The sequence below is a fragment of the Drosophila santomea genome, chromosome 2L (genome assembly GCF_016746245.2).
Source record: "Drosophila santomea strain STO CAGO 1482 chromosome 2L, Prin_Dsan_1.1, whole genome shotgun sequence".
NCBI lineage: Eukaryota > Metazoa > Arthropoda > Insecta > Diptera > Drosophilidae > Drosophila > Drosophila santomea.
In genome coordinates, this window is record NC_053016.2 from 24,645,517 (window position 1) to 24,669,945 (window position 24,429).

General features: G+C 39.5%; 1 protein-coding gene and 1 long non-coding RNA gene across 4 annotated transcripts in view; one reads left to right on the forward strand and one right to left on the reverse strand.

The window, feature by feature from the left end:
• The window catches only part of LOC120444063 (coiled-coil domain-containing protein 40), a 41,349-nt gene extending 19,471 nt beyond the window's left edge, over nucleotides 1-21,878 (forward strand). For all 3 annotated transcript variants that reach the window (XM_039623574.2, XM_039623575.2, XM_039623576.2), the window contains 2 exons: nucleotides 20,722-20,930; nucleotides 20,984-21,878. In XM_039623574.2, coding sequence (XP_039479508.1) covers nucleotides 20,722-20,930; nucleotides 20,984-21,787 — 1,013 coding nt within the window. In that variant the 3' untranslated portion in view covers nucleotides 21,788-21,878. The remainder of the gene's footprint in view (nucleotides 1-20,721; nucleotides 20,931-20,983) is intronic.
• Nucleotides 2,462-3,140, reverse strand: LOC120444067. Its single transcript, XR_005615618.1, has 2 exons — nucleotides 2,800-3,140; nucleotides 2,462-2,722 (listed from the first exon to the last, which is right to left on the reverse strand). It is a non-coding gene; the product is annotated as an uncharacterized LOC120444067 (long non-coding RNA).
• Nucleotides 21,879-24,429: the final 2,551 nt, after the last annotated feature.

Consider the following 24,429-nt stretch of genomic DNA (forward strand, 5'->3'; position numbering starts at 1 on the left):
CCGGAACGGTGGAATTAAAACCTTGTCTGTTATGCCGTCAGCAAAGCAGTGTATGCGTAAGGAACGCAAGAGAGAGAGGGAGAACAAACAGCAACAACAACGCGGCCTCTGCAGCGGTTAAATCGAATCTTTGGAGAAAAAATCAATAGATTTGTAATAATGCTTCGAATATGTGAATATAAATATTAATATTTCGTTGCTCGAACGTTGGTCTTTTTTATATTGTATTGGGTTAGAAAACAAAATTAGGCCCACGAAAGAACAATTTTGTTCCGTAATCCGAAAATAATTCATTTATAAATCAGAAAATATTAATCGCAAAAAATCACTTATTCTCCAACTTAATAATTGCGAAGCCGGAATGGTGGAATTAAAAACTTGGCTATTATGCCGTCAGCAAAGCAGTGTATGCGTAAGGAACGCAAGAGAGAGGGAGAACAAACAGCAACAACACCGCGGCCTCTGCAGCGGTTAAATCTTTGGACAAAAAATCAATAGCGGTCCCGCCCTTATGGATTTGTAATAATGCTTCGTTTTTAATGTTTGTTGTTTTTTTTTTTTTTGTATTTATATTAATTTCGTAGCGAAGGTTAGTTTCTAGAATAAGGCAGAAAATATACATACATATATGGAATATATAGACATGCATGTATATGTAAGGGCACCGTGAAGCGTTTATTTATTTTTTTCTATTTTCTTTTGCGAAGTTTGGTAGCGATGCGCGCATGCATAAGTTCCCACAGCGAGATGTGAATTGATTTCAGAGAACAGCAGAACTCAAGCCAAAGTGTAGGTGCAAGAGTACTAGGGCGAGAGAGAGAGAGCGCATGAGAGAGGAGAGCTTAGATGCTCTCGCAGCTGATCAGCATAGACTAATTGCGTCTCCAATGTTGGCAATAAATGAAGAAATAAATTTACGAGCTGCTGGCGGCTTCGAGACCCTACACTTTGGGTAGTTTGGAAATTTTAAAGTCATTCATCAAAATTTTTATTTTATTAATTTATTTTATAAAGGCGTTATGTGGCGGCTTTTATTTAATTAAAAGGTTTGGCAAACTAATGGACCATCCATATTTTTTTGTTGTTGTAACTCACAAAGAAAATTTTTCAGCGACGGAAGATCAATTTTCCGGGCGAGGACTGTAAGAGAATGCGACTCAAAATCGCCATGGGTTAATCAAATAAACAGTGTTCACAAATTGTAACCATCTAAACAGTTTTAATTTTCTTAAAACTTAATATCATACTAATTCATGACCGCTTAGATATTTATAAAATTTTTTACTAAACTGCTAAATCATTTCTTCGTATAATTTCTTATTTTTCGAAAAAACGCTTCAGGCGCCGCCGTTACAACTAGATTCATTAAAAATTATGCAAGCGCTTCCGACCATATAAAGCATATATTTTCTTGACCAGGATCAATAGCAGCGTCGATCTGGCCATGTCCGTCCGTATGAATGCCTTGATCCCAGGAACAATAATAGTAAGAATGCTGAGATTAAGTATGCAGCTTCCAAAGACAAGATTTGCAAAGAATTAGTTACCAATCTAACGCCTACAAACTGCTCCGCCCACATTTTAGAAAAATGTTTTGAAAATTTTTCATTTTTGTATTAATTATACCCGTTACTCGTAGAGTAAAAGGGTATAAACTGACACGCCCACACTTTTGGAAAATGTTTTGATATTTTTTCATTTTTGTATTAGTCTTGTAAATTTCTATCGATTTGCCAAAAACTTTCTGATCCGCCCACTCTAACGCCTACAAACCGCCAAAAACTGTTAGTGTTGAAGACCTCCTTTGCACTTTCACTAGCTGAGTAACGGGTATCAGATAGTCGGGGAACTCGACTATAGCGTTCTCTCTTGTTTGTATTCAGTTCTAAGCGAGCACATTAGAAATAAAGACGCAGCTACTCCGGCGATCTGCCGTAAAATACATTTTGTTTGATATAATTTATCCACGCTGAGCCCGAAGGCCAGTGTCCAGCCAAGGGGGCAAAGTCACGCCCTCCACCATAATCTACGTAAGAAGACATTCCGCCTGGGTAACACCAGGACCAGGGGATCAACCATCTTCGTGAAACCTATCTACCGGGATCATCCGTAAAGGAGGAATACTGGAGCATAGGATTAACATAATTTGTATGCTTACTCTCAACGTTCATACGGACGGATAGACGTACAGTGGCGCCTTAGATACTTTTGGGTTACAAAAATCATAACTCTTTAACCAGTTGAGATATTTTCATAATTATTTTTAATGAAAGGTAATTTTAGTACCTTTCGATTAAGTTGTCATAAAATATGGTGTGATAAATAGTAGTATTTATACTCCAAAATTACTTTTTTTGGAGGCAGTTTTCTCAATTTTCATCCAATTTCGACCACTTTTCATTTGTTTTCTCCGAAAATGCTAATATGGTACATATTTAATGTTTTAAAAACAAAAAATAAATACATTTTAAAGAAAATAATTTTTATTCATTTAAAATTATTATAAAGTCAGGGATTGAAAAACAAGCCGCCAATACAGGAAAAAATGTATGTCCGACATACAATTTTGTACTGCGGAGCGACTGCGCTTGTAGCAGAATTTGCACTAAGCCGCGCGTTCTTTACGCTGAGTTGAAGGTATCTTTTGCCTGGGAAATTCGTGGTGGGACGTCGGGGGACCCGATCTTGTTTGATTATGATAAATAACATATTTAAGAACAACCTGAAACAGGTGAAAATTAGTACTTCGGTAAAACAGGTATGCCTGCACGTGCAAAGAATACTATACATTTATTTTACCTTGGCTTTAGAGAGATTTGATGACCCTTTCCATAGAGACCATAACCAAGCCGGTCGGTTACATATTTTACCTAAAAATCAGAGTTCGCAAATAACAGTTGACCGTTTCTTGCAGTCACCAAATAACTGTTTTTTGCGCACCACTTGCGCAAAAAATCAGACAAGAACCGTTCACTAGTGTCTCTTGAACGAATGGTCTGTGCTCAACCAAAAACCAATTTCGTGTTTCCCTCTTGCTCTGCTTATTCGCTGACCGTTTTGCAACGAGCGAATGCATTTGCATTTGTGTATGTATATGCGAATTATCAGTCAACTTGTAAGTCACACGTGCTTGTGGATTTTACTGATATTTTACTGATATTAAGCTGCAGTCGCCACACCTGAGTGCGCTCGCACACGTTGTACTGGCTACACCGGCCACTCAGGTGTCTGTTGAGAGGGCCTTTTCAGCGCTTCATTACATTTTAAGCGAGCGACGAAGCTCTTTAAGTGCTGCAAATGTTAATTCGCTACTAGTTGTAAAGCTTAATACTGAATATGTAATAAATCTAATGTTTACATCTAATAAATATTTTAAAATTTTTGCTAAGCTTTGTTTAAAAGGCACTGAAGACAAAATACCGTTTACGATGAGTCTTTCGTTTTTTCGCTCTTCTGCTGACCCTCAACGAGCGAGCGTTCAGTTGCCTCGCTCTCTCTGAGTTATTTTTAAGTGAGCATAACAAGAACCACGCGACTGAGAACAACAGTTGACCGAAAACCAAAACAAAGAGAAACGAAAAGTTCTGTTCAGAGCGAGACACACGCGCATCGTCTTCTTCGGTTGTGTTCGAGTGCAGACCGCAAAACGAAAAACGGTTAACAGTTATTTGCGAGCTATGCTAAAAATCGACCACAAAGTCCGAATTTTTTATAAAAAACACCTGCTTCTTTTGCAATCCAAAAAAGGTTCAACTTTGAACATGTGAACATACTGAACCGATTTTAATCATTTTTTTGATTTAACCCCTTTGAACTATAACCTATCGAATGCGATATCCCATGCAACGATCCGTTGTCATCAAAAATTTAATTTTGGTATAGTATCTGTATCTTTTGCGCCATTGTGAGACGGCCAGACGAACAGACGGACAGACTTAATATGGTCGGAAACCCTTCTTTCTGCTTGTTACATACTATTCAACGAATCTAGTATATCCTTTTACTCTACGAATAACGGATATAAAAAAACTATAACAGCCACTATACTAACAATTGCAACAACGGCAATACGACTATAACCAAAATAGTTGTAATAAATATAGAGGTCGTGGCAACTGGAATAGAGGTAGCCAATACAACCAAAACAGGAATAATAATAATAATAATGGCAATGTGAGAGTAGGCCAAAATAATTTTAAGTTTTAAAATAATAATAAGTTATATTATAACCGCGATATTAAAATTAATATCCAAGGCATAAGCCAAGAGATTATTAATTCTAAAGGTTTAACGTCAATTGAGATACAGACAGATAATTAAAAAATTCCACACAATTTTCTTATAGTTGATCAGCAATTTCCAATACCATTTGATGGAATAATAGGTATCGATTTTATCAAATGTGTAATTGGCAATGACACACAAGTACAAACCTACAGAACATTGGTTTATTATTAGACCTAACAATTTAAATTGTCTGATTTATGTTCAAATAACATATAATTCTGGTAATAGCTGACAGATCGCAAGTTATCCGCAAGATTAATGTAAATTTAAATAAAGACACAAATATTCTGATCCCAAAGGTTTGTGGGCGTTAGAGTGGGCGTGGCAACATGAATCGACAGACTTGCGCTGCGTTTATTAACTGGCATGCTGATTCTCAGCTTTCTAGCTTTTGTAGTTCCTGAGGTCTCGACGTTCATACGGACAGACAGACAGACGGACATGGCCTGAACGACTCGGCAATTGATTCCGATCGAGAATAAATATACTTTATATGGTCGGAAACGCTTCCTTCTGCCTGGTACATACTTTTCAACGAATCTAGTATACCCTTTTACTCTACGAGTAACGGGTATAATTATAGAAGTAGTACAAAAATTATTCGATAATAAGATAGTCGAGCCCTCAGTATCGAAATATAATAGTCCACTTCTATATTAGTGACAAAAAAATGTCTTTCAGACAGATAAATTTTCCAAATACTCTATGAGTAACGGGTATAATTATAGAAGTAGGCGTGGCAGTTTTGGGCGGTTTGTGGGCGTTAGGGTGGCCGTAAACAGTTCAGCCCAAGTGCAAGCGTAAAGCGAGTATCTTTTTGAGTACAGCCCGTGTGCAAGCGTACGCGAGCATCCACTTGAGTCCAGTCCAAGTTCAATCGTAACGCGAGCATCCACTAGCGACGTCAGCATTCTCACGCTGGCCAAAGCGTTGACCGCATACCATGTGTGCCTATAGCATTTCTTCCTCCAGCCCCGTCGCTCGGCGATAATTCAAATATATAAAGAAATATAAAAGCGAGCTGCGAGCAATGCCGGCAGCGTTGCCCCTCGATCTAAGCTAATGTAACTTCTGTATGTAGATCCTGAGGACATTCAGGAATTATACTTCAGCTGAAGCGGGAATGCCCAGCTTACAAATAAAATAAAAAATACTTTAAACATACACGTGTGTCTGAAGGCAACAGGAAAATATCTATAATGGGATTGTACAATTAAGATTGTAGAACCATCTTATTCAACTGGACTTCTACTTATCTACAATACATTTTTTAAAAATATGGGCGGTGTAGTATTGGTCAGTTTGTGGGCGTTAGATTGGGCCAAAAGGTTTTCTTCAAATCTATAGAAATTTACAAGACTAATAAGCAAATGGAAAAATAACAAAACATTTTTTAAATGTGTGGGGGTGGCAGTTTCGAGGTTCGTCTATGTCTCTGCACCAGCAGCTTTGAGTGGGCGTGGCAAAAATTCAAAATCAAAACATTTTTCAAAAGTGTGGGCGTGGCAGTTTTGGCCGGTTTGTGGACGTTAGAGTGGGAAAAATGAATCGCTGCGCTGCGTTTATGTATGCCTAATCTCAACTTTCTAGCTTTTATAGTTCTTGAGATCTGATACGGACAGACAGACGGACATGGACAGATTGACTCGGATTCGTCCGTCTTGGATGCCTTCCAACGCAAGCGCTGCTTTCTTAAACGTAAATGCACCAGTAACCAGATCATGGCGGAGCTACCAATTCCTCGAGTTCAAGCTAGCCGCTGCTTTCAACATACAGGCCTGGAATACGCTGGACCGATCAAGGAATTCAAAGGACGAACTCAACGCATCTGAAAGGCATGGTTTTTTTTTCGTGTGCCTCTCCACAAAGGAACTCCATATCGAGGTTGTTAGTGATCTAAGTACACTGCCTGGACTGGATCTCCGTACACTGCATTGCCTGAATATTGTTGTTTGGACTTGCAAATCAATTGATTGGATAGGTGGAATCAGTTGCAAGCCATGGTCCAAGGTTTCTGGAAACGGTGGCATATGAAATACCTGACATCTTTTCAGGAACGCTCAAAATGGCATTTGGAAACCGATAATCTGAAGAACGATACATTGGTAGTACTCAAGGAGCATAATTTCCTTCCTAATCGCAGGATTAGACGACAAGGTCCGGGTTGTAACGTTGAAGGCTGCCTACGGCTCGTATAAACGTCATATTGCCAAAATTGCTGAGCTGCCTCTGTTCTGAACAACCGTTCAGGGGGGCCGGAATGATTGGGAACGAGACACCCTGTATGCGCGCGAACAAGGCACCCTTTCTTTCTTTATCTTTGTTCGCATATTAGCGAAATCAATGCAAGCATTCCACCGCTGCGCGAGCTTGCCCAGTACTTTTCCATAACTTCTAACTGTTGTTTACATCTTAAGCTAGCATAATCGTATGGCGATCCAAAGCGTACATTAGTCACATTTAGCAATTTGCGCAATTAGTGTAGGATGAATTCTTCCTTTCGTCCGTTATTATTGAGATCACTGTTGCTTGTAGGCTTTCTGCCTCTTCAATCCAGTTTTACACTTGATTTGATAACATAAGGAATTTAATTGACTCCTTATATACCATAAAGTGATTCTTCATGGTTTCTGCAATAATATTGACTTGTTTGGGTCAGCTTTCTCAAATTCCGGTTTGCTTCTATCGTAGTTGCTCTTACTAATTCTTCCGTGGCATTGATGACCGAGGTCTGATTGTCAACATATTCCATTAGATGTTTTTCGTTTTTTATGATCGTTTGCATATTTTGGTGTATTTTATTTGCATTTCCGATATCAGAGAACAGTATGAACCTTTTCTTTCGGTTGGTACGGTGCCGTAGTATTTTGTCTTTTTCTTTGATGTTGTAAATTTTTGTCCGTATTGTCGTGCCGAAGGAATCGCAGTAGTCCTTGAAGTCTTCCATTTTTCAGCTAACCAAGCGGGATTTTTTCAGGAAGTCCTCTGATTGTTTTATGACATCAAAATAGGTTTGCATGTCATAATAAAACAATAATTGCCAACTGGATGTAGCGACTTCAATTCTACCTATTTTGTTCACCATAACTGCAGCTTTTGCGTCGATGTCGTAAATTTTCCCAAGTTCTTTTGCCTGTTTTCGAGGTTCCGATATCAATATCAATAAACAGCATAGCACAGTAGCTATGCTTCCAGTGCCATACCTTTTGTCTTTTGGAACTCGCTGCCTAAGCTTCTTGTCCTTGCGTAGCTGCATTGACTCCGTTATAGATGGCGTTGTCCTCACCATCGTTTTCGCTCCTTACAGTGACTAATGGTCGCGAATTTAGCAGTGCTTCGATTTGACATAGCAGCGATGCAAATTCCTCATATGTAAAGCTGTTTAAACCTATAATTCGTTTAAGGGCATGCATCACTGATTTTACACCGGCTTCCCATAAACCTCTCATGTGGGGGCTTCCCGGGGGAATAAAGTGCCACTTGATGCCTTCTTTTTCTAGTGTAGGTGCTAACTCATTATTGTTTTTAATGGCAGCTACAATTTCTGTGTCCAATACTTTTGAGGCTCCCACGAAGTTTGTTCCATTATCTGAGTATAGGTTCTCACTCTTGCCTCGTCTTGCAAAGAGCGGTCGAAGAGCCTCCAGGAATTTGTCTGACGAAAGGTCACTAACAGCTTCCAGATGTTTCGCTTTTGTTGCCATACAAACAAATACACAAATTTATCCTTTATACGTTTTTTGACCTCTTCCCTTTGAGCAGCGAATCTGGAACGGTCCGGCGTAGTCGATTCCAGTATTTTGAAACGAGTAATCAGCCGTTACTCGATAAACTGGTAAATTTCCCATTAGTTGACGGGACATCCCTGGCTTGTATCGTATGCATACAATACATTCCCTTAAATATTTCTTTAAGGAATTTTGTATGCCAAATATCCAGAACTCCCTCTGAATATAAGTCCTCATAATTTTAATTCCGCCATGCAGAGTTTCTTTATGAGCATCCTTTGCAATTAACCAAGTCAAATGTGACTTATCCAGTATAATTGGATGTTTTACATTATAGGGTTTGTAGTCGTATACCAACTCGAAGTACGCCATCACTATCCAAAAACGGATTTAGCGCCTGTAACTTACTCTTTGGGTCTAATGGTCTTTTGTTTTTGAGTAGTCTGACTTCGTGTCCAAAATCCAGCTGTTGTTGTATCTTTACCACGGCAATCTTCGCTAGCTTTAATTCCTCCACCGTAAGATGTGACGGCTGTTGCGATTTTCCTCTCAGATTTGTTATGAAGCGTAATACATACGCCATTACTCTAAGAAGTTTTTCGATCGATGAATACTTCGATAAAAGATGGTTTTGCAGATATTCGGATTTTATCAATGTGGATACCACAACAATTTCCGATTCCTTTTGAGTGGGTCAGTGTTGTGCATCTATAGCTAGCCAATTCGGCCCTCTCCACCAAATTTCACAGATTTTAAGAGCTTGCGGTGATATCCCTCTTGAAGCCAACGGAAATTCTTCCGATTTAACGTAATTCCATTTGACATTGGGAATTAGTTTATTGATATCTTCCACTCTAGTTCTGACGAACTTATCTTTGCTGCGGTAGTTCTGTATCCAAGCAATAGAAATTTGCGAATCACTCCATGCATGCGTTGTAATCTTGTTGCTCCATATAGCCTGCACTTTCGCTAATAACTTTGCTTGTAAATGCCCAGCACGTAATTCCAACTTTGGAATTGTTTTCTTGTTTTTTGTAGGATTTACTTTGCTGCTAGCAAAGTAACTCTGTCGCCTACTTTTGTATACACAGCCGCTGCATATGCTTTCTCTGATGCATCGCAGAATCCATGTAGCTCCATAATACCTTTGGAGCATCCAGTCCAGCGTGAAATGCAAATTGTTCTAAATATGATAGATCTTTAGCATATTCCATCCACCAGTTAGCTAAGTTGGATTCCAATTCAACGTCCCAAGTCATCGGTAACTTCCACAGTTCCTGAATGAAACAATTGCCTTGAATCGTTACAGGTGCCAACCATCCTAGTGGGTCGAAAATTCTGGACAACTGTGATAACACTAACCGCTTTGTTATGCGTGTTAGCATTGGTATTTCTGCCGAAAACGTAAATGTATCCTTCATTCGATTCATTCTCTTCAATGCAGATTTTCTCCGCAGAACCGTCGTCCTGAATGTCGGCTAAAATACGTTCGTCATTTGCAACCCATTTTCGCAGATGCATGCCGGCCTTCTCCATCACTTGTCTCAATTTCTTTTGAAGTTCATAGCACTCGTTGACTGTTTCTCCACCAGTTATGAGGTCATCCATATAAAAGTCGTCTCTAATTGTTTCTGCTAAGACGCTATCCTCTTGGCAAAACCGATCTGCCAGCTCTCGTAGACATCGGACTGCTAAGAAAGGTGCTGCCGAGGTGCAATAAGTTACGGTTGTTAACTTAAACTCACTGATCGGCAATTTTGGACCATCTCTCCATAGGATATATTGGTATTCTTGATCTTTCTCAGCAACCTTTATTTGGCGATACATTTTTTCAATGTCAGCTACCATAACATATTGAAACTTGCGCCATTTAATTAGAATATCGAATATATCCTTTTGAATCTTAGGACCAGCTATAATAACGTCATTTAGGCTTAGTCCATTTGTCGTCTTTGCGGATGCGTCAAAAATTACTCGTAGCTTCGTAGCTAAGCTTCCAGGCCTGATGATTGCTTGATGGGGTAAATAGTATTTACCTTGACCCGTTGTTTTTACAGATTCCATATGTCCCATCTTAAGGTATTCTTTCATGAATTCGTTGTATGCAGCCCAGTTCTTTGGGTTTCTTTGAAACTTGGAATGGAAAAGCCATTTGGCTCTTTGTGGAATGGAATTGAAACCACAAATCTACCTTCCTCGTTGATGACAGTTGTTTCTTGGAATTTTCTTTCGCATTCTGCATTGTCTGTAATCGTCTCATCGGCTTCATCTTCCAATTCCCAAAAGCGATCCAGGTCCTTTAGATTTATTGTTGTAGTGGCACTTATAATTTTTTGCTTTGCTGCTCGAGTTATATTTCCGGACACAATCCATCCAAATTTGGTTTTTTGTCCCAAGATTCCATTTACGGTTTTTATTTTCTCCATCATAATCAGGGGAAATAGATCCACACCTATCACCATGTCAATTTTGCTTGGCTCGTTGAGTCGTGGATCTGCTAGCCTGTAGCCCTTCCACTCTTTGTTGATATCAATATCAAACTTTTTCTGGGAAGGGCTCTATGAAGTGTTGGTAAAACCAATGCTTCCGTTGATGCTTTGAAGCTGCTTGGAATTTTTGGTTTGATCGTCAGGTGGACACTATTTTTTGATAATTGAGTAGTCTGGGAGATACCTTCGACCTATATAGTACTTCTTACTCTGGGAATCCTTAATATTTGTGCTGCTTCCTCTGAAATCAGCGTCTTCTGGGATCCACCGTCGATAAGCGCCCTCAGCTCGTTGTAACCTCCAGCTTTGTTTTTCACTAAAACAACAGCTGTAGCCAATAGTGTGTCTTGGCCTTGCTTAAGTCTATTGCTGTTGATACTGCGTTTTGTGTCTTCATGAAGAAAGCTGTTGTGTCTTTTGGAGCATCGATTGCATGTAATTTCTTTTCTGAAGTCGATAGCATTATGCTTTCCAAAGCATCTAAAGCACATGCAGTTCTTTTGAACGAATTTTTTTCTTTTTTCGATTGATTGTGCTCTGAATTTGAGACACTTTATCATATCGTGGCCATCCTTAGAGCAAAAGGCACACGATCTAACTTGCACTTTTCCTGTAGCAAGCTGAGCGGTATTTTTGGTAATGGCATTTAATGAGTTGTATTGTTGCTCAATAAACTCTAGTACATCTTGTACGGACTGTATAGCTCTTGTCTTTTTTACATGCTGTTCATACAGCTGCAAGGCTTCTATCGAAAATTTCCGCAGTAGAATTTCTGCTAAAATTACGTTAGCAGAGATTTCTATTTTTCCTTTTTGCTTTATGATGAATATGCTCTCGGTCGCAGTATTAAAAAACATCCCTAAATTTTTCTCATCATGGGGCAGCAAGCACTCCAGTTCCATTAATTTGTTGAAGTGTTGGGAGAATATTTTTCTGCTGTATATCTAGACGCTGAACCCGTTATCAAATGGCTAACCACCATATGAGCTTCTCCTTTTAAGCAGGCTCTTAAATATCCCAGCTTCCTTGTGTTGCTGAGATCCTTCCTGCTGTCTATTAGCTCAGAGAACAGCTCGTAAAACTGTTGGCCATTCCGTCGCATTTCCATTGAACGTTGGAAGCTCCACTTTTGGGAGTTCTGGCACGTCGTAGTTGGAACTTTTGAACTGTTCCAACTTTCTCTGAAGTACCATCTCTAGTGCTGAAACTTCAGATTGCAGAATGTCTGCCCCATCTTGATCAAAGGCAGTTCTGTCATACTTGTTTTCAAGCAGTTTCAGTGTGTCCGTCACGTTGGACCAATGACTTTTCATCATTGCCAGCTGCTTGACTAGTTCAATCTCACTTGAACTATCTAGGGTTTCGTAGATTAGGCTCATCTGTTGCCTCACCCTGTCCGCTCTTCTGTCCACCAGTTGAACCAGATTATCAACTGGACTGGAGCTCCGAGCTAATGCGGAATCAGATAATTTTGATCCACGTGGTATATTTATCTCTTCAAGTGTTTCTACCTTTAATTGCGACTCCTTGTAGGCCTTGACAGCATCCATAGTTTTAATAAATATTTTATCATTAAAATATTGATGATCGCCAGCTCCCAATTTTACCAGCGCATTGTTGTTAGTAGACAATTGGTCTACCAATGCTTCTATTGCTGGTATAGATGCCTTGTCCTTGATGGCTTGCAGTATTTTGTTCTGCAGCACTCCTTGGTCTTGCATCAATTTCACAGATCTTTCCGGCAACATCTTGGGAAAACACTCACTGTGACTTTTTTGTGCTTTCTGCTTGTATTCTTTGGCGTGATACGTTGGAGGATTTTTTGATTGGTCGCCCAGTTGACCTAGCTGTGCCTCGACTCACAGCTGATTGATCAGCCAAGGAAAAGCAAGAACACAATGTTTCACCTTATAGTCCTAGTATTTTAAGGCGTGGTCTTTTATTCTGTGTTTCTTACCACTGGTGGGGGAAAAAACAGAATCACTCGAATAACCTTGCTCTTTTTACTTTGAAGTGCTGGTTTCTTCTTCTGTGTTTCTTACCACTGGTGGGGGAAAACAAAACATCGCCTTTTATTCATTCTTGCACTGCAATCGTACTTATCTGTAGTTGCCACTTATGTTGTCCCGTGCCATGTTTATTGCAGCCCATAAATAGAACATATTTATAGTTTGTCTACTTATCCCTGGCCGGAAATCTGCCCTCGTATCCAATCCCACAAGATCTTCTTAAGTATCTTCCGGACATTCCCCTTGCGGGCCCCAAGTTCTTTGAAAGCTCCCCGATTGATGTCTTGATAGGAGCAGACATTCTTCCGTCTATTCTCCTGGACCAGCTGCTCACCAAATTCTGGGAGGTGCAGGAAGTGTCCACACAGACTGTCTCCGAGTCTGATTCGGTTTGCTTGCGCCACCCCGAGCACCAGGGTTCCGAGCTAGCATCTTCACGATCCTTTGCTCTGGCTCAGTTCCTCCGCAACGAGCAACGGCTGAAAAGGGATCCCTTACTCAAAGCCCAGTATGACGCGGTGATCCAAGAATACCTTGACTTAGGTCACATGGCCGAGGTTTCTATGACGAGCAGTTCCGCCACGTACTATCTATCAAGCCAGAAAGTACAACCACTAAAGTGCGGGTAAAGTGCAGACTTCCGCAAACGGGACCAGTCTGAATGTCATCCTTTACGCGGGCCAGGTCTTACAGTCCGACCTAACAATTCAGATTGTAAAGTGGCGATACTTTAAGTTCGTTTTTAATGCTGGCCTCTGCGCACAGAGCTTTCGCTCTCGTCCGCGCTCGCCCCTCTTACGCACTTACGCTCTCGCTCTCATCCGATCACCCGAGCCGCTTTAGCAATGTAAAGCGGGTAAAAGCGCCGCTCTAGTATTAAGCTACATTTAGTCTTATGTATGCACCCGAATAAAACACACTTATGCCCACGACGCCCCCGCTTGCTGTTCTTCTTCTTCGGTGGTCCCCTTTACGATATATTCGTTTGCGCCGTGGGAATTTGTCCCAATTTCGACACTCAGCTCAACGCATTTTGGAGGACGAGCCCCCCTACACATTGGTCCTTCATGCCGGATATTCTTCTGCCAGCAAGATAAGTACGAGCCTTCTTAAATTTTCTCACTGCCGGTCCTTAGCAGAGCTCCGAACATTCAATTTCGGTCGCACTGTTGTAAGACTATTTTTCGTGTCAATTCCACATCCGTGAATTTTCCGACACAACGGCAGGTGAGAAACTCAGTTTTCCTCATCGATCGACAAATCCATAAGGGCGGGACCGCGATTGTTTTTTTGTCCAGTTTCGAGTTAACCGCTGCAGAGGCCGCGGTGTTGGTATTGTTTGTTCTCCCTTTATCTTCTCCCCCTTACGCACACACTGCTTGCCGACGGCATAACAGCCAAAGTCTTAATTCCAGCGTTCCGACTTTGCAATTATTTAGTTTGAGAATAAGTAAATTTTTGCGATTACTATTTTCTGAATTAGTAATTAATTATTTTCGAATTACGGAACAAGATCAACCCTTCGTGGACCTAAACAACAACTCAGCATCCACAACTTGTTGCCTTCTGCCTTTCTTTCTTTTTTTCCCTATCCCTGCACGCGAATGCATATAATTACTAAATAGAATCGGTGGCGCGAGCCTTTGCGAAAGCAGCTTCTCTCTTACCCATCTACCGAACTAATTGTGAACTCAATTGTTTCAAATTTTGTATGATTATTTTTTATTTTATAATTTCAAAAGTTAACCGTTATTTAGTTTATGATTGAACATATATCAATATTTTATTATGCATTTTGAATTTTTTTTCTGTTCTGTGGAAGTTGGGAAACATATCTCCAACAATTAACTCAGCACTTCGCCGCGTACTCTGTGCAATCCGCGGATAAGAAAAAACCGTATTTTTTATCGTGGGTAGGCACATACGCGTTTGAACTTGTTAAAAATCTGTTCGGTAGCGAAAATTTGGACCAGCAGACATATACGCAAATAACGGATAAATTAACAGAGCACTTCAAACAGAAACGCCATATAGTTGCTGCTCGATATGAATTTTTTAAACGTCAAATGCGGGACTCGCAAACACATAAGGAATGGGTCGCTGATTTACGTGGAATCGCTCGTGAGTGTCAATTTGCTTGCCAATCTGATGGATGTTCATTAAATTATGTTAATGAATTGATCCGCGATCAAATAATTGTGCATACTCCATTCGACGCAATTCGCACAGCCGCTTTGCAGAAACTTCAGCCGTCACTCGGGGACGTTCTTTCTATTTCCGAAACATATGAGGCAACAACAAAAACAGTGTCTGTTATTAAAGATAACGGAAGAAAAACGCTTGATATGAACGCGGTATACACACACAAGCAAAATCAACAGAAACGTAATGGGGTTAAAGAAAAAGGGGGAATAACGGCATTAAAATCTTGCTCAGGCTGCGGTCACTCACACAGCCGCGAAAATTGCAAATTTCGCAACGCCATTTGTCACAAATGCTCGAGAAAGGGACACATAACTGTCGTATGTATGTCCAAGCAGTACCAAGACAACAAAGACTCCGAAAAATTTAAAAGGCAAAACCAAAGCAAAGCCACAGAACCAATTTACAACGTGTCGAGCCTTGTGAAATTTGAAGGAAACAAAAAGGTGATTGATGTGGAACCTTTTAATACGAGCATTTCTTTCCAAATGGATTCTGGTGCAACAGTGTCAGTTATAAATTCGAAAACATATGAACTGCCTAACCGTCCGAAACTTAAAAGGTGTGACCGAATTTTGCATGCATTTGGCCAAAATGAAATCCCTCTGTTGGGTGAACTGCACACTGTAGCAAAGTGTGGAAACAAATTTGCAAATGTAGTGATCATTGTCGCAAACGTAGAAAACTCAAACAATCTATTCGGCTTAGATTTGTTCAAAACATTTAATTTCGAAATTCAACAAATCGCAAATGTTAGTGAGCAACAGGGTACTCAAATGACTGAACTTTGCAATAAGTATAAGGAAGTATTTGAGCCGGCTATTGGAACAATAAAAAACTTTAAAGCAAGCATCTATCTAAAACCAAATTCCGTTCCAAAATTCTACAAAAGCAGGCAAATTCCTTTTGCCCAAATGGATAAGTTCCAGGAGGAAGCGCAGCGTCTCACCGAAGCAGGTATTTGGAAACCTATAAAATTCAGCAACTGGGCATCGCCTATAGTACTAGCACCCAAGCCGGGTGGAGCACTACGACTTTGTGGCGATTTTAAACAAGGTGTAAATTGCCAATTGGACATTGAGCAATATCCATTGCCAACACGTGAGTCTCTTTTACATAAAATTCGTCACGGCACGCATTTCTCCAAAATAGGCCTAAAAGATGCCTACTTACAAATGGAGCTAGACGAGGCAGCGAAACAAATTATGGTTGTCAACACGCCGTTGGGTCTTTTCCAGTACCAACGTTTACCTTACGGAATAGCTAGCGCTTCAGCTATTTTTCAGCGTCATATTGAGCAACTTCCTAGTGGAATAGAAGGTTTTGGAAATTATCTAGATGATATAATTATTTCGGCTCCAACAGTGGATAAACATCTGGATATTCTTGAAAAAATTTTTATCAGTCTTACAGGAGAATGGCATAAAATGTAAGAAAGAGAAATGTTTCTTTCTAAGGGACGAAATAGAGTATCTTGGGAGAAGAGTCAGTGTCAAGGGCATCCTTCCGGATTCGTCAGGACTAGAAGCCGTTAAGGAATTAAAGCCGCCCTCTAATCTACAGCAGTTAGATGCGTTTATGGGAAAAGTGAACTATTACTGCAATTTTATCCCAAATTACTCTCAGATAGCCTCACCCCTAAATCAACTTCGTAGGAAGAACATGCCATTTAAGTTCGGGCCAGACCAACAGCAGGCATTCACAGCCTTGAAACGTTATATCCTTGATGCTACAGAGCTCGCACATTTCAACGAAGATCTTCCGCTCGTTCTAGCCACTGATGCGTCCTCATTCGGCATTGGTGTAGTCCTTTCACACATACATCCAGATGGCAAAGAAAGACCCATTTGCATCAAAAACCTTAGATGTTCACCAAGTTCGATACAGCCAAATTGAAAAGGAAGCTCTTTCAATTATATTTGGGGTAAAGAAATTTCATCAGTATCTATACGGCAGGAAATTTATATTAATAACTGATCACAAGCCATTGGTCACAATATTTAATCCGAGTAAGCATTTATGAACTATGACTTCCAACAGACTACAGCGATGGGCTATAATATTGATGGCTTACAATTTTGAAATTAAATATCGCTCAACAACAGCTCATGGAAATGCAGACGCACTCTCACGTCTTCCTATTAGCTCAGATGACAAATTTGATAGGGAGGAAGCATGCTATAACATCGTCGATGTATCCTGTCCAATAAATGCCGACATCTTCATTGAAAATATAAAAAGCGATAATGTTTTAAAAATAAGTTTATCATTTCGTATCAACTGGTTGGCCAGAGCAGCAGCATGATCCCGAAATTCTGCAATATTTCAGTCGCAGATTTGCCTTGACGATTAACAACAATCTGCTATGTCTCCACTCGGACGTCAACAGAATTATTATTCCTCGTAAGCTTCGAAATAACTCCTCCATGACGGTCACTGGGGAATAGTTCGCATGAAGCAACTAGCTCGTCAAAACGTCTGGTGGCCAGGTATCGACGAAGATATCGCACAACTAACCAAGAGCTGCAGCGTTTGCAAGATAGGTAACCCAGCCCCAGCTAAAGAATTCCAAAGCTGGCCCAAGGCTACATCAGCGTGGGAAAGAATACACATCGATTTTGCCGGCCCAATATTTGACTCAATGTGGCTAATATGCGTTGATTCTTATTCCTGCAAATACAATATCTGCACTTACAGCCATATTTGCGATCGAGGGCTACCCAAAAACGTTAGTTAGCGATAACGGACCGCAACTTACCGCAGAATCATTTAAGGATATTTGCCTTTTGCACGGAATTAATCACCTAACAACAGCCCCATTCCACCCAGCATCAAATGGACTTGCAGAGCGTTTTGTTCAAACTTTTAAAACCTCTGTTACTAAAAACATAAGAGATGGGTATCCAGTTAAAACAGCCGTTACAAAATACCTAAGCTCATATCGTTTTACGCCTAACCCAGAAGGTAAAACACGTGCAGAACTCCTACACGGTCGCCCAGTTCGTTCCATCTTAAGTCAACTTTTTGAGAAACAAACTAAAAAGCAGCTGAATAAACCCTCCAAGTATTCTCCAAATCAAAACGTATTCGCAAAGAATTATGCAAGGGGAGAAAAGTGGATAAAAGCTGTAATCGATAGGCCCATCGGCCATATGTTATTTATTCTTCAAACATCCACAGGTTTCATCAAGCGCCACATTAACCAGATCAAACCGAGATCCGGCTTAGAAGAAATTGAAGACAGCTCCGAAGAACACAAAAGTATGTTTTGGTGGATGTCCGAAAATCCAAATCCGGAAAACATAGTCGCAAACTCCAGACATGAAGAAGAACCGTCGGTTATTTCATCACAACCTCTTCAGTCCATACCAGTCTCCGACGAAGTACTAGCAGCATCACAGCAAGAGGTCCTTCAAAAGCCACAGCCACGCCGATCGAGTATCCCCATCCGAAGCAGTACCCGACCTCCAGCCAACAGATTTCAGAAAGCGTAAAACTACTAACAATATGAAATTTTAGGGGAGAGATGTGATATGTATTGTAATTTCTAAAAAATATTGCATCATCTATTCCTACACGAATTCTCTGAAAACAGCCTTTATTACGCAACCTATATATTCACATTGCATCATCTTTTTACATGTATACACAAATACTAACATAACAGAGACATGTATAAAAGGAGCCGAACATAGCCAAATAAAGTCACTCGCATAATTACCCTCAACCCGATCGTGTCGTAGTATTAATTGGAAACACAACATTGTGAACTATAAAAGTTAGAAATTTGAGATTAAACATGCAGACTTCAATTACATGTATTTAGTTACACAGTTAGAGAGCAGATCAATTGGCATTCTAGTGAAAGTGCGAAGGAGGCTCTTCAACACTCACTGTTTTTGGCGGTTTGTGGGCGTTAGAGCGGGCGTGGCAAAAAGTTTTTTGGCAAATCGATAGAAATTTACAAGACCAATACAAATGAAAAAATATCAAAACATTTTTCAAAAGTGTGGGCGTGGCAGTTTTTGGCATTGGAGTGGGAGTGTCAAAAAAAATGTTGCAAGTCGGGAGAACATGACAAGTCTAAAGTTTGGTTGTGAACATTACCCAAATAAACGATGATTGTAAAATGAAAAAACTAACTCTCGCACTAATAAACGCGTCGACTGACCTCGTTAAACATTCTACAGCGTCTGACCCAAACATATTGTTTAAGGGACACCATGGGAGAGAGAGACCTTTGGCAATGCCGTTAGGATCTGGCTGATGAAATACACTCTCAATACATCTAGGCTGCCTAATTATACTAACTTTCACCAATCCCACATATGTTTGTATGTAACTTAACGTTTATGGGCATACAAAGTTTCTTTCCTTTTCTGTATACATTTTGGATTGTCATATCAATATGCTTTATATCGTTTCGTTCTGCGTAATATATACTTTTTAACAAATCTAGTATACCATTTTACTCTACGAGTAACGGTTAAAAAAGTTATATTATTTAGATAACTAGAATCGCCATAGTTGTGACCCCGACTAGTGTAAATTGTGCGAAAATCTGAACACAATTTTTCGTTCTATTGTGAAATTCAAGTGCACGCACACTCACACACATACGTTAACTCAAGTCAATCCGCAACAACCGTTACAATTTACAAAATTTACAAAGAAGACGCCTGAATTTCAACGACGAAAGCGATCATTCCGTTTGCACCACATTGTCGACGACACTGACAAGTTCGACTTCGTGACACTTCATTTGGAAGAAGATGTGGTTTTGGCTGTGGACGATTTGGTCACTCGTCCACCGGCAGATATTAAGTACGCAGCAATCAAAACAAGCTTGCTGCAGATGTTCGTTGAGTCGCCCGAATCCAAACTGCGACGACTACTTCAAGGAAAAGGTGCCACCGGCATATTTGCCGATTAATCTTGGCAAATATGCGACGAAAGCATAATTAAGATGCTAGCTTCCATTAGTCCGCTGCTCACCATATGGCATAAGACGGACTTGGACAAGCTTGCGAAGATCGCAGAGAAAATGCTCGAAGCCGTTAGCACGTTACCATCGGCACATCCAACTCTTGTTTCTCTGGCTATCTGCGCAGTTTCCCCTGCAGACTTTGAAAGTACTTTCCGACAATTTACGTTCGCTCATGCAAGATGTCACGGCATTGAAAAAGGATGCCAAGCGCATCCAATCACGCACCCGGTCATGCAGCTCATCTCGTGGCGTCAGACCGATAATTCCGTTCAACAGATTTTATGAGCACAGGAAAATCTACCACAAACGCTTTAGTAACGACGCAAATAAATGCCGACCACCCTGCGCAGGAAAATCTTTGTTTCTACCACTAAACTAGAGGACAGGACAGCAGCAGCAATCCATCAGTTCAGTCAGCGGTTCCACGGGAAACGGCAAACGGAAGCGTTTGCACGTCACCGATCGTACCTCCATCAAAGCACAGGCGAATCAAACATCCGTTTCTACTGTGCAGGGTATTTCTAAATTTCGAGACATATGGGACACCCGTTTCTGACTGACCACGACGCTTATCCGGAGATTAACTTGCAACTGCGTAAAAGGAAATCAACTTTCTGATCGAGCAAGGCATATCTCCAAAAGTCCTTGGTCCAGCACACTCCTCATGATCACCAACAAGACGGTGGCTGGAGAGCATGCGTCATTTATCGTAAGCTCAACTCGATTACGATACCAGATCACTATCCGATTGCACATACGGCTTCACCGAACAGCTACACAGTGGGAAAGTCTTCTCAATTTTCATGGCGGAATATATACCGATATGCCAAATAGATTGTGGAACTTTCTTCTTCGCAAATATTTGTAAATAATCGACGCTTGTCAAATTATAAAATATAAATATGCAAGTTAAATATATTTTTATAAAATATATTGTTCTATTTACTTGCATAGTTTCACAACTCAAGCTTGTTCTGTAATTTTTAATCAACTTATAATTTATTTTCTTCTCATTTTAGAACTATCCATTATTAGGCAAAAGTCATTAAAAAGTGACCAAGAGCTGGAAATATCATATAGAAAAGCAAAGGAGTTAGAAATATTTATTAAAAAATTTACATCGAAATTGGAACTACTTAACGACAAAATATATAAAAAGAGGATTTACCATGATGTAGAGGAGAGTGAATTCGACCACGAACAGTCTGAGCAAACTCAAAAACTAAAGGTATACTTTTCGGCCTACTAATTTGATTTATAAGTAATAGTATTTTTTTGTAGATTACAGAGCTTGAAATTCAAAAATTGGAAGGAAAAATTATTGAGCTACAAAACGAAATTGAACTTTACAAAGATTTTGTAATAGATAACCACAGGGAAACACTATCATGGGAAACAAAATACAAAATGCTTGAAAAAACTATTAAATGGGCGAAAAAAGAGCGCTCTGTTAAAGGTGAAATAGGTCTGATGAAAACTGAAATACACCGCATGAATATAAGATATAGTCAACTTAAACGAGCCCAGGAAAGTCTGGTTTTAGATCTAGAGCATTGCGTTATGCATCGTGAACAAATCTTTGTCAATGCATCCGTCAAGGAGCACTTACAAACAAAATTTAAGCAGATAAAAAATGCTTCTCAGATTCAGGTTAGACTTGATGAAGTTCACAATAGGACTAAGCTGATAAGTAATGAAATAACATTTTTATCGGAAAAGCAATTAATTGATGACGTTAATAAAATTGAACGTATGATTTATATGCTCCGTAGAATTCAGACAGATCTTAACGATATAATTAAGGAGGATGCCAATATTCAGGATCGAATAGAAGAAGGAGTGTTGGCTAAACATGCTAACCTGGAGCAAATAATACGAAAACAGATGAGAGCAAAAGCTTATAAAAAGCTCAATTCATTAAAATCACAGCAAGTAATACTTCGTTCTGAGTTGACAGTTCAACAGATATCTCAAAAGCAAAGCGAGCTAAATTATGATCTTACAGAAATATCAAAGGCTCTTTTGTTAGACTATCCTAATAAAAAATCTTTTGTTTTTAAAGTACTTCATGTTCTTAATGACTAGAGATATAAATTTAAATTATAAAATGTATCAATACAGATAAAAATTGTGTTGTGATGTTTGCAGCAAAATAAAAACATCGGAAATACCAGAATGGCATACAAGTTTAATACAACTGTTTTAACACAATCTGGGAGGCCCGATAATGGGGTGTTTACTTCGTTTTTGAAAATAAAAATCATACATAAATATAGTGACATATCCATAAGTCTCTAAGACTTAAGCACATGCCTGCACACTAACACATACAACATGTACACACAAACACACCCCACACTACTCTGGATGTACCCAACAGATACCAGATACCTGATAAGTCACCCACTGGTAGACTAAACATCCGTTGCCTAACTTAAAATTCCTTGCCTAAGGCCTTATCGTCACGTTCTCACGTTCAAAGCTCGGACTCGCAGTCCCGAAAAAACAGAAGTATTAGATTTCAATAAACAAAATTATAAGAATCTAAGAGCACTTGTATCCAAGAGCGAATGCACTTGAATCCAAGAGAAATGCAAAGACAATTAAAGTCAGCATCTCCAAAGCTTTCTCTCTTCATTTAATCAGAACCCTAAAGTCTAAAGTCCATATTAGAAAAGCTCGAAACCGAGGCTTGAACGTCAATCAAATCAGAGTAATTATCAGAGTTCTGTTTGAGGCCTATCTATAATCGGTCGGTGTTCTTCTCAAATAAAAATATTGTAATCATTCAGTAAAATAAAACTATATTTTTTTACATATGAGTATTGCGATTATACAATTGGCGCAGTCTGTAGGATCTGTTGAATAAAGAGTCATTTTCTTACGGTACTGATCCATTGAAGGATACGCTATACATCGCCGAATTAAAACAGTGATTCTAAAATTATTTTGAGATCCGTAGAAGAATCTACGTAAAAGTAGTAAAAGAAAAAAAATCCATGTGGTCAGTAACATCTGCAAAATAATTTTAAAATCCCGTGCGGTCGGAAACAAAATTAATTAAAATTTTTAATTCCGTAATTTAAAACCAAATTTAAAATAAACTTCGTATATCCAGAAACTTATACAAATACAACATGGCAGTTCCGCAACTTTCGGAAACCCACCTAAATCAATTATTTAATCAAATTAATGAACTGAACTACTACGATGGCACACCTGGCAAGTTGTCTGGGTTTGTTAACCAGATCGAGCAGCTACTTAACTTATACCCTACCCAAGATGCCAGACAAGCACAAGGTATCTACGGAGCAGTAAAACGATTACTAGGGGATGCAGCATTGGAGGTCGTGACCCAAGAAAGAGTAAATACATGGCTGGAAACAAAGACGGCCTTGGCTGGAAACAAAGACAACTGGAGGATACATCATACCCCGGAAGCATCTGTAAGTTCATCGAGAAGCTCGAATCACAATATTGGATTATGTTTGACAAGTTAGAATTAGAAAGCGACCCTGTCGATAAATCAAATTACACTGAAATGTTCAAAAGAACTGTTAAATCTGTAATAGATCGAAAATTGCCGAATGGAATGGAATGGAATGGAACTATTTATAAATTAAAACAAGCTTCTATGGAGCTAGGCCTCTATGTCCAGAAAATCAGCGTTCTAATAGATCAGAAGGGAACAGACGCAGGAACAGGGGAAATCATATTCAAAGCAATAATCAAAGATATTACAATAATAGAAATCACAGTTACAGCAATTATTATCCTGGAACGAATCAGAATAATAATACGCAACTTCAAAATTCGAAACAAACTACGACAATTAAAATTATTACACGTTTAGAGTTAACACGAGGCCAACAAAACAATCATCTTAACCATTTCCTTAATTTCCAACCTTCAACCTCAAATAATACTAACGGTCAGATGCCGGTAAAAAGGCAACGCGAGAGTCAAAGTGGCCAAAACAGAATGGGTGTAAGTTGTCATCAAACTGCCTCGGACACTCAAGTGGCACAGGAGGACGTACCAGTCCCCATGTGCGAATAGGTTATCATAACAAAATTTACAAGGGAATGATCTACACAGGCTGATTAATTAATATAATAAGAGAAAATTTTGAAAATTTAGAAGAAAAAGAAGAAGATCTAACAGTGTATACTATTAACGGGGCAATAAAATTAAAGAAAAGCATAAAGCATGGCAGACCTGCCCCAAGAAAATTACAACTCCGCGCAATATGCATATGTACTTACGTTATACATACATATATTAATATATGCTATGGCGGCAACTCCGCATAGCTCCAAAGCCCTAAGGAAATGTAAGCGATCATCATTGAATAAGGAACAGTGATCTCTATCGTTCCTAAAACCAAAAACCGCGACATACATTATTATATAACCTGAGTGAGTAGAGTAAGTGGAATGGAAAAAAACGCAGTTGAGTAAGAGAAATAAAGTGAAAAAGAGAATAGCGCTCTTAAAGTGGGTATTGTTCACTGAATCTCCAAAGCCATAATGGTCAACCGCTTAAAAATTTTAAACTGAGCTCGAATATCTGATAAATTTGACAAATCAGAAAAAATGCCCAATGCCACCACTCACTCAACCCCAATAAACATTATCAACTCCAAAAACAAAATCATACCATCCAAGCAAGCAAGCCTGCCGAAGCCAAAGAAGACCTGTCCACAACACTGCGAGGGACCACTTGGA